Source organism: Nuphar pumila, chromosome 4 (genome assembly GCF_984573655.1).
Source record: "Nuphar pumila chromosome 4, dmNupPumi1.hap1.1, whole genome shotgun sequence".
In the NCBI taxonomy this organism is placed as follows: domain Eukaryota; kingdom Viridiplantae; phylum Streptophyta; class Magnoliopsida; order Nymphaeales; family Nymphaeaceae; genus Nuphar; species Nuphar pumila.
The window spans coordinates 23,908,382-23,919,603 of record NC_143252.1 but is presented as its reverse complement, the minus strand read 5'-3'; the positions used below and the strand labels follow the sequence as shown (position 1 = coordinate 23,919,603).

General features: G+C 38.6%; 1 protein-coding gene across 1 annotated transcript; it reads right to left on the bottom strand.

The window, feature by feature from the left end:
• Nucleotides 1-4,389: 4,389 nt before the first annotated feature.
• On the bottom strand, nucleotides 4,390-10,359 carry LOC149839662 (protein NRT1/ PTR FAMILY 2.7-like). The gene is made up of 4 exons (XM_090004909.1): nucleotides 10,242-10,359; nucleotides 9,475-9,692; nucleotides 5,578-6,110; nucleotides 4,390-5,197 (listed from the first exon to the last, which is right to left on the bottom strand). The coding sequence occupies exons 1-4, from the start codon at nucleotides 10,357-10,359 to the stop codon at nucleotides 4,390-4,392; spliced, it is 1,677 nt and encodes a 558-aa protein (XP_089861035.1).
• Nucleotides 10,360-11,222: the final 863 nt, after the last annotated feature.

Below are 11,222 nucleotides of genomic sequence, written 5' to 3'. Positions count from 1 at the left end.
TCAATAAATAAATAAATTATGCAGGTGTTTGAGGATAAGTTCTTGAACTTGCAAAAGTCAAACTATGTTCAACTGTTATAAAGTTTACAAAAAAAAACTCATTTAGTGAACAAAGTTTAATTTTTTACAGTTTGAAGAAAAATTTGTCAGCTTTCTAGAGCCACAAACCGTTTATAAAAATTAATTTATATGAAAAAGTTATGAACATTTTACTACAGACCTATACTTTTCTGTTTTGACTGTCACAAAACAGTGCTCGGTCCATAAAAAGATCCTAAAATTCACAATAGATGTAAAATTTGTTAGCTTTCCAACTCAATAAAGCATTCATCAAAACTCCTCCAAATGAGAGAGATACGAGCAATTTACTAGTCGGGTATCAAGCCAAAAATATGTAATACCAGGTATATGTATTCGGATGGAGCCAAAACGGGTCACCCTAATCCATATTTCCAATTTTTTGCATGAATTAAATAAAAAAATTATGAAATTCATACTACACTAAACTAAAATAATCTAAAATGGTTAAATTTTTTTTTCTTAACCGTTTGGCCAAAAAAATGAACCTGTCTTCCTCAGAAATAATTTCGGTAAATTTCATAATATAAAACGTAAATCATGCAATTTTCTTATGAATAAAAATAAAAAATTTATGTACTAATTCCCAAATAATATCATGCATATATACTACCATTTATAATTAAATTTTTCACAAACTTAATTAGGCATATCATGGTCTTTACTAAAATTACAATTTTTTTTCTTAAAAACCTGATAAAACCAAATATGTAATATCTAAGGAATTTGATCATGGAAATCCTTCAAATTTTTACAAAAAATCAATACTAACATGATCTACTAACCAAAATCAAGATTTACAAAAAAATTATTGCATAACCTAAGTATTTTAAAATTTTACGATTTTATTTTATGAGAAATTGGGTTTTAGAAAAAAATATGATTTCTAAAGGGGTTTTCTTTCAAAAACCCATTCTATTTTCATTCTTTGGTAGCCCTAAGCCAAACCCATATGTGAGAGGCATGGTTTAGGGTCTATACTTATAAAAAATTGATGAGATTTGTGCCACAAATTTCATTTCATAAGTAGAGCATAGACCCCCTTACCTGTTTTGGCAAAATTTGGTCCTACGAGCTTGGGTTGTTCTTTTCGCATGAACCGACCATTCCATATGACTCATGGCTTCACACATGACCTCTTTAAGCTTCCTTTACGCACATGCAACCCTCTCTTACTGAGCCAAGGGTGAAACACTAAAGACTTGGTGTAGGGAAAAGAAAGAGAAGAGAAAGGGAAATTTGGGAGAGAGAAAAAAACTTGTGAAAAATAAAAGGGGATCAAATGAGGGGGGGGGGGGGGGGGGGCTCCTCCCTTTTTACAGGCCCTTGATTGGGTCAAGGATTGGGGCTAATCTCAGCCCTTGATCTAATCTAGGCTAAGTTTCTAAATCAAAATTTATTTTACTATACATTTTTTTAATTCTTTTTTCTTATTTTTTTTATATTTTTATTTCAAGCATAGTATGTAATGAATATGCCATATAGATTACATAATATATTTATTGTATTGTAGGCTAAATACATAAGGAAGGGGGTAGGTTGACCCCCATGGGTTGGCCCCCCTTTCCATTTTGAAAACAAATTTCAACTTGCTTATGACTAGAATATTTTCCTTTTATTTCTTCCTTCTTTCTTTCCTTGGTCCAGCCCTTGCTAGACCCCTCTATGGTTATTACACCTAGGACCCTTTGTTTTATGTGAAGGCGAGGTGTCTCACTTGGTTCCCAGTTCCCAGAAGTTAGGAAACTGAACTACCAATGAGTCCTGAGTGGTATGTCGTTGTCTCTGCAGAGTCTTAGGATTGATCCGTTCGTTGTTGCTACTGGTGGAATTTCTTTTGGTCACAAACAGCTACAGTAGAAGCCTTCTCAGTCAGACCATTTGGTTAAATTAAAAGACAATTAACATAATAAACACCGAGATCAATTTGAGTTGGATTTAGGACATACACCTCTCGTATACCTGAGCGATATTAATACAAGGTGTAATAATGTGTTATCTGAGCAATTGCATGTTTTTGATATTGCAAATATAGTTATGCAATTATATTTGTGTTGAAAGCATGCCATTATTATTGTTGTTTTGTTATCAAGAATGTAATTGTGATAATTATTCAGATGATTTTTTTGTTATCCTGAATTTGACTATTATAATCATTCAGATGAGTGCATTCTATTATGATTGATATATTATCCTAAACTGAATGGTTATAATTATTCAAATGTATGCTTATTGATTGTTAATTTGCGTAATTGTTGATACATGTATGTGTATTCTTGATGTTGTGTATGCACTCATTGTTAATGTATTATCCTACTGAGGCTCAAAATGAGTTTTGATGGGATTTATCCCAAAAAATTTTAGATGCCAAGGAGTAAACTGTGAAGTGGTTATGAGATGTTGTGGAGGGGCTCCATGTGATCCAGATTGATTGAACTCTATTGATTTTTGTTAATCGATTTTGTTAAACTTTGATATACACATAATTTATTTAGTTAAAGTATTTAAATGGTGTTATGGTTTGTCAATGTTGTTTAACTTACTTGTAACTCGCCCAGGGTGTATAACCTTATGTGATTGTTTATTTTCGCTATTTATAAAAAAATTGCATGGTTTTTTTTAGGTTATAATTTTGGGGCGTTACACGAAGACTTCAAAGTAGACTACGAAAAATGGCAAATAGGTTAGTTTGAGAATTTACACCTCTAAGAAAGTTTCCTTTTTTATGGAAATAGGTTATGTAATACAAAGTGCTCTATGAAAGAAAGGGTTATTAAGGAATTGCATGTTGGAGGTTTAGGGGGACAATTGGGACATGATAAAATTACTGCTCTCATAGAAGAAAGGTATCATTGGCCTCAGCTAAAGAGATGTTGGCATGTTTGTGCAATGATGTTTTGTATGTCAAAAGGCTAAAGGACAATCTCAAAATTCTGAACTTTACATGCCATTACCCACGCCAAAAGAACCAACAGAAGGTTTGTCTATAGATTTCATGCTTGGACTTTCAAGAACGCAAAGAGGTACGGATTCTGGACTTATAGTCATTCAATTTTAAAAAATGGCACATTTTATTCCTTGTAGAAAGACCACGAAAGCCATAAATATCGTTCATTTATTCTTTTGAGATTGTTAGACTGTATGGGATACCAAAAAACTATTACATTTGATTGCGATACTATGTTACTCAGTCACTTTTGGAGGACTTTATGGTGAAGATTTGCATACTTAAGATCTTATAAAGTTGCAAAAAAATCCTGTAATGAGTGTAGCATCTGAGAATATGGAAGATGAAATTCATTCAGTGCATGCAGATGTGAAGAGACAATTGAAAGAATCAAATGCTAAGTATAAGAAAGATGCAGATAAGCATAGACACTTGAAGGCATTTGAAAAAAGCGACATGTCAATGGTTCATTTTTGAAAAGAGTGTTTTCCTACAAGAACAAACAACAAGCTTAATGATAGGAAGTATGTGCCTTATCCTATTATCAAGAAGATTAATAATAATGTCTGTCATTGATCTTTCAGGAGACATGAACATTTCTCCAACTTTCAATGTAACTGACTTATATGCATACCATCCCCTAGTAGAGCCGGTCTATCCAAATATCAACTCAAGGGTGACTGTCATAAGTGGAGGGGACCGATGTAGAATAATTTTTTTAGAAAATCAAGATAAGTCCAAGATGGGATCAAAGTCCTAAGTCTTAGAATTATGGTTTACATAAGAAAGTGCAAAGAGTCTTTTAAGATAGGAAAGTCTCAATAGGATCTTACTTTCTAAAGAAGTCATGGATAAGAGTGAATGTCTTAGAGTTCTTAAAGAATTTAGACTTTCAAGTAAGGGTTCTTGGGTCTATAAATAGGGGAGACGTTTTTTTGCTTTGTATTCAGTTTTTTTAATAAAGTGAGTTCTCTTATGGGTATTTGTCCCTTCTTTTCTTTGTGGATTTAACGACTTTTTTGAGCTATATGCTCTTTTCCTTGTCCAAGTGAACTTAAGGAACCTCTTGTGGAATCGAAGGATCATAGCTATCCCTTCCTGAATTCGAAAAGGGTCTTGTGAATTCAAAATCAACTCTTCTAAGAAGACAATGTGCTTCTTTATTCATGCTTCTGACTACATTACTTAGTGGACTGTAAAGCATGTTGCATACCATAAAATAATTAGCTTAAGCTTTGTAATTTGTACACTTTAGCACACACGAGATGGTAAAAGAAGTTGAGCACTTGCAAAGCCGCCAACATTTTCCAGATGCTTTCCACCTTTTTATTGATCAATATACCGTGTTGCTTAACATACAACAATTAGCTTAGACTTTGTAGTTTGTACAACTTAGCACACACAAGATAGTAAAAGAAATTGAGCCCTCCCAACACAGCCAGCATCCAAAACACATTGTCTAGACGGCCCTTGTTCACATCATCTGTCAGCCATCCTGTAGTCCTTCTGACCACATCCACAAGCAGTGTGCTTGAGTAAAACCCAATCCCCATGGTCAAGGACATCATCGACGTGCCGGTGTTCTTAAGCAACACTGGAAACTCTTGGTAGTACAGACTCACTTGGCCTGGGATATAGAAAGCTGAACCAGCTCCAATGAGTGCAAGTGGGGGCACTAGCCAAAGGGCTGACATTGGCACAATGGGATCAGGTTGGCCTGCAAGCCCATGTTTGCTCAATATTTGAAGCCTCCTTGACTCAACATATGCAATGGCAGCCAATCCAACAATGTTTACTATATGCCCAACACCTATACGGTGAAGGACAGTGGGCGGCCCACGAGTCAGGGTTCGGCAAAATGGGTAAAAGAATCTGTCAATGATAGGTAGGAAGAAGGCCATGCTAATGAACGCAAAGACCTGGAAGGAAGCAGCTGGGATCTTAAAGTGATGGCCTAAGCCACGGTCCATGGCAAGGGACTGTAGAATGGTGAGATTGGTTTGGGTGCCAGTGGCAGTGGAGAGGAAGATCCCGGTGGACCATAGAGGAAGCAACTTGAGTAACGTCTTCAGGTTCTCAACTTCTTGGATGGTGCATAGTCTCCATGGCCTTGCTATTGAGCCATCCAAATGAGTGTCACCTTCTCTTATGAGAGCTGCTTTATTGAAAAAACTGCATGAACAATACAAAAGTATTTTAATGGTGACATGAATTAAGTTCTTTTCATGAACTATATGGTCAGTTTCGAAGGTCATATGGAAAACCCAAGTTCATGAAATTCCGATATTTTCATAACTTGGAATGCAAAGAATCAAGATCATGGTCATATGAAGCAGAAAACTTTAGCTATGTGACCCCAAAATTTGCCCTGGATAAAAACTTGATGCCATTATGATAAGATATGGTTAGTATTAAATTTCAGTTATTTGTATTTTAGGATAAAGTCTCAAATAAGATGGCACTGTAAGAAGTCATTTTGGACAAGGTTAATTCTTCATAAGACGACGAGCTTAAGTGATCCAGGTGATTTGGTGAACCCAAGTATGCTATACCTGAAACTAGAAGTCAATGCTGGAGGATTGCCCTGTGGACCATCCCCATAGTAGTGGTCATCTTCATCCTTGGACAACTGAATCTTAGTCTTGCGACTTGCACCGACCACTACTCGAGCCAAGCTAACAAAAGGGCTCCCCTCTGGTCTCACATCTCGGTAGCGCCGTTTGCCTAGAAGGAAAAGGATCAAGCTAATGGCATTGAGCAGTGCACACACTCCATAGCCCAAGCCCCAGCCTACATTGTCTAGGATGTAGACCACCACCGTGAACGCAACAAGCATCCCGATTGTAGTAGTAAAGAAGAACCAGTTGACAAACACTTCCTGTTCCTCTTGTTTATCAAGCTGGTTCGCACCGATTGTAACATAGGTGAAACTTGTTCCTGCTGCACCTATTGCGATTATTGCAAAGGCTAAGCTTAGGAAGGCGAACTGAGCAGTTGAGGGAGGCTCGCATGAGCCTAGTGAAGGGTCACATGATGGTGGACCCAAGGATGGAACAAATGCTGCAAGCATCAACATCATAGTCCCCTGCAAATTAGAGAATTACACGAGTATTGTAAGGTGAAAATATGATAAATCTAGAAATCAAGCCCGCATTAAGTTGCCATTAATATCCGCATAAATTCATTGGTCCCTTAGATATTAACACAAAAGGAACAATGGTTTTTTAGGGGAAAATCGTCACTTGCACCCATCGAAAAATTGCATGGCCCTTTTCCTTTTCAATATTCTGAAGCTTCGTGTAATCATTTCTGTTAAAACATTGTGTACAAAAAGTAAGGGTGCAAAGGAAACTTGGAAGTGTTTTGGATCATGCTAGAAAATTGATGCACGTCAGCACAAGTACTTTTGGATGTGTATCTAAATTCCATATGGTACTATTGATCCACTCAAGATAGGGTTAAATCATATTGTTCACAAGCAAAAGATACAAACAAGATTGGACTTGATCAAGATCTGAACAAAGATATGAGAGAAAATTAATGAGGCTCTAAGTCGTCCAAATCCATATATGAAAATATTCTGGACCACATTGACCGGAGTATGAGCTGAAAGTACAACTAGGGATGACAGTGGACTGGGAGAAACGGGGCACAGCCCCATGCCCCATTTGAACCGGGGATGGAGGACATGAAACGGGGAAGGAAGGTTAAAATCAAAACCCGTGTGGGGATGAACTTACTCTTGCCCCCGCCCCACCTCGCCTCATCCCCGATCTTCATTAAAAAATTACTATTATATCTTTATACATATTATAAAAATCACACACACACACATATATATATATTCCTAACCCTAATATAAAATTCTTTCTTGAATCTCTCTTCTCCTTCCTCTAATGAGCCGCGTGAGCTCCCATTTTTCTCCTCTCCTTCCTCTAATGGCGGAAGGCGGCAACGACGAAAGGATCGGAGAAATGGAGCCTTGCCCCACCTCACCTGTTTGGATGGGGGATGAAGGACATGAAATGGGGAATGAACCAGGGATAGAGGTTAAAATCAAAACCCGTGCAAGGATGAATGGAAAAATTTTGAGACGGGGTAGTGGTGGAGACCGTGTCCCATGCCCCACCCCGGTCCACTGCCATCCCTAACTACAACTGAATCTCAAACCAAAAAATTGCTGAAAAAACAAAAGAATAATGGTGAAAGTAATCAAATATGAAAAATAAAAAAATGTACATTTACAACATCGTCCAACACCTGTCACATGTCACCGCATTGTACAATTTTGCATTGTTTTGCTAGACCATGACAACATGTCCTTGTGACTAGGGGTGTCAATGGGTCTGTTTTACCTGGACCCGACCCAAACCAAACCCTATAGGGTTTGGGTATGGTGACAAATAATAAGACATGATTAAGACTTGGGTCTAGATCCGAAGGTCCAATTGTGAATTTTTTTATCATTTTACATGGATCCAATTATAGTTTATGAAATTTTTATACCAGATCCGGACCCGACCTGAGTTTCGATTAAGACCCGCAAATTTTCAATATAAATATGATAAAAAAACATTATTTTACCGGGTCTGGTTCATGTAGTTCTTATCGAATTCGGGTATGGTTTCTCTTATAGTAGACCCAATTAAACCTTAGTCCAGACCCGATACCATACCCAAAAATCTGATCCAAGTCTGATTCTACCTGAATCCAAACCAAACCCGACCCGTTGACACCCCTACTTGTGACATAGACCCTTTAGGTGGCATTTGATAAGCAGGACGCAAAGGTCTGCCAAAACAATTGCATCTTGTGGTTGTGGCCTCACATCCATGATCCATGATCCATGATCCATGATCCAGCATCAAATGTGACATGATGTCCTGCCAAAGTAGGGTGCAGAAATCACATGCGTCTAGGGGTGGCAAAATCTGACCCGACCTGCCAACCCGTTTCTTAGCCGGGTTAGCGTTTGGCTTAAACGGGTTTGTGTTGTAAACGGGTCGACCCGCCTAACCCGTTTATTAAACAGGTCATGTTCGTGTTAGGGGTATGCCAACCCGTTTGACCCGTTTAATAAACGGGTTAGGCGGGCTGGTCAACCCGTGAACACGAACCCGTCAACCTGCCGACTCGTTTAATAAATGGGTTAGGCGGATGGGTCAACCTGTTTACACAAACCCGTCAATCCGTCGACCCGTTTATATATATATTAACTTATCTAACCTTAACTCCGACCCGCCAACCCGTTTAATAAACGGGTCGTCGTGTCGTGTAATCGTGTCGACCTGACCCATTTATTAAACGGGTTAACTATGTCGTGTCAGGTTACCCGTTTAATAAATGGGTTGTGTTCGTGCTTGCCACATCCGACCCGTTTAATAAACGGGTCATGTTCTTGTTGAGGTATTCTGACCCGCCAACCCACCGACCCAACCCGATTGCCACCCCTACATGCGTCCTTCTTTGGCAGGACACTTTTGTTGCACCTCTAGGGGTGAGACAAAAGTTTTTTGGACTTAACGATATAGGATGGCCTGTCTTGGACCGTGGTGTCCCGTGATGCGAACACTATATTCAGGAAAATGGGTTGGACCGTCTAACTGAGACTCCAGATCTTACATGGCGGAGGTTATAGAGCTTGTGTAGCAGTTTGATCTGCAGCTGAGCCTTCAAAAGCCCTAAAACTGTAGGATGGGCTTTCGGTTGTCAATAGTTGGTGCCCAAACGTGATCCCAAATTGGACCCAGGACCTACATCATATGACTTGCAGGAATGGGAATGTGAATCAGATCCAACCCAGGTTAGATTGTGGGTCGTGGTCAGCTATAGGTTTGATCTATATTTAATATGACTCACCCCGTTCACAGTGGCCTTATCCTAGACCTTATTCATGTAATATTACTTGAAACTTGGTCAGACGCTTTGACCACCTAAACATGACCTGTATATAAGCCGTTGTGGGCTCGTCTACTCTCCGTTTTAAGGTCCAAAACCAAACAAAAATGATTATCATGCATAGCTATACATGACGTCTCATGTTTGATATATGGGTCAAATCATCCAACCATAACTTTAAAAAAATAACTTATCCTAACATGGTATTGACTCACACCATACCTTGAAAAACAATTTTTGGGAGTCAATCTTCTCAAAGCACCAAAAGTAACCAAGTCCTCTTCCCACTACTCGAATAAACAATTGGGTGCTTCACAATCCACAGGGGAGTTGCTAAACCACCATGGCATGCCTTCATTTGATGTTTTCAGAAACCTCCTTGTCAGAATAATGAAAGTGTTGACCCCACTCATTCTAGGTGGGCACTGATCAAGGTGGTTTCTGGGGATTAAGGAAAATTTGGTAGGGTAGGTTGACAACTCCACTGGGTTAACTTAAAACAGTAAAAACAAGGAAAAGAGTGCAGAATCATATCCAAATGAAAAACATACCAAGAAAGAAATGAATGTGAAGATGGAGATGGTAAGGAAGCAGCCCAGGTAGGAATCACACAAGATGGCACCAGCCACTGGCGTCAAATTCATGAGTGAGTTGATTATGTTAGTGATCTGTGACGCCTTAATCCTCTTGATGTGGAACCGGTGGTCGAGGAACTGCATGAGGTCTGTACTTACTCCATAGATGGCAATTGTTGAGGCCAATGCACTCCCTGCAGGTGATCACAAACCAAAGCTTTTTTGACATGTACCGCATGATGAATGCCTACTTCACATGCAGGGTGGCTGGGAATTTATTTCATGTTCCTTCACCATAGTGCATATCCAAACCACCATTCAAGTGTGTTTGAATTCTTCCAAGGCAAAGGGAATTCGGATTCAGAATTTTTAATTTACAGCCAGTACCGATTCCTCAGCTTGGAGCTCAAGAATCTTTATCACGATTATGACTTTGAATAACCATTTTCATCCAGGTTGAGAGAAAAGGAAGGGTCTTGAGATTCTCTACAAAAACATGAAATCAAAGATCGAAGGAAACGACTGCTTAAAAGTAGCTTTATTCCAAATTTCGAACAGACCTCTAAGGAGTGTTTGTTTACACACTTTTTGGTCTCTTTTTTTTTTTTTAATGACGAGGAACCCTCGCCGAGAACCAGGTCACTTAATGGGTGCAGTTTGCCAACTTATCATAGATTTCTTGATCAGTTAGTGCAGACTACAGATCCCAACAAGGAGGATGGTGAAAGTATTGAGATCTTTACCTATGACAAAAGGGATTGTGCTCCATCCACCATTCTTCCAATCAGATTGCCCGGTCTTCCTTTCCAGAACTCCAATGGTAAGGGCTTGTGCGCGGTATTCCGGCTCTTGAGAAGCCATTTTCCTTTTGCTTTTCCTCTCCTCCTCCTGCTCCTAAATGCTGTTCTTTAGTTAGTTTTGGAGATAGAAGGGTTGAGAGACCAGTATACCTCCCCCGTTATTAAGAGCGGGGTTTGGGTTGGTGATCATGCCGTTGTAAGGGTCAGTTTGACGTCATCATTAGGATCACCAACCTTTGTCCCATTTATTTGACGGCTTTCTATGAGAGAGCAATGATCTGACCTCCCCTTATTATACCATAAGTAATCATTGAGGAAAGTTGATTAAAAGTTTTACTCAACGTGTTAAACAGTAAAATTGATTGATGTGTTCAGTGTAGCTGATTTGCTATTGGTCAACAAGGATGGAGAATCTAAGCATTATGGCTTCCATAGCACGAACCCTAAAATTATCTTGTTGTCCTTGCAAAATGGAGAGTTTTCTCAAATACTTAGCAATTTGACAAATTCTTAGGCATATATCTAAAATGAAAAATGGCCATACTGTCCTCTCGTATATCCAAAATTTTGATTCACATTTTTTAGGGGATTTTTATCCCTATGCAAATATATCAGGACCATTACAACTTTTTACTTGCGAATATCCCCAAAATGTGTGAACCTTCATAAAAAACAAAATATGCTAATGTTCCTAAAATGTAAGAATGTCCCCAAAAAGTCGTATTGTATTTGCGAATGTCCTCCCATACGTGTCATTTTTTTAGAATGTCCTCCTGCATTTATTCGCAAATGTGTGAGGACATTCACAAATACAATACGACCTTCATAACTCATGATTGCAAATGTTTTCAAAATGTGCGAACCTCCTTTTATTAAATACTCTCACATTTGTGAATGTTCTCACACATTTGCGAACATCCTTTA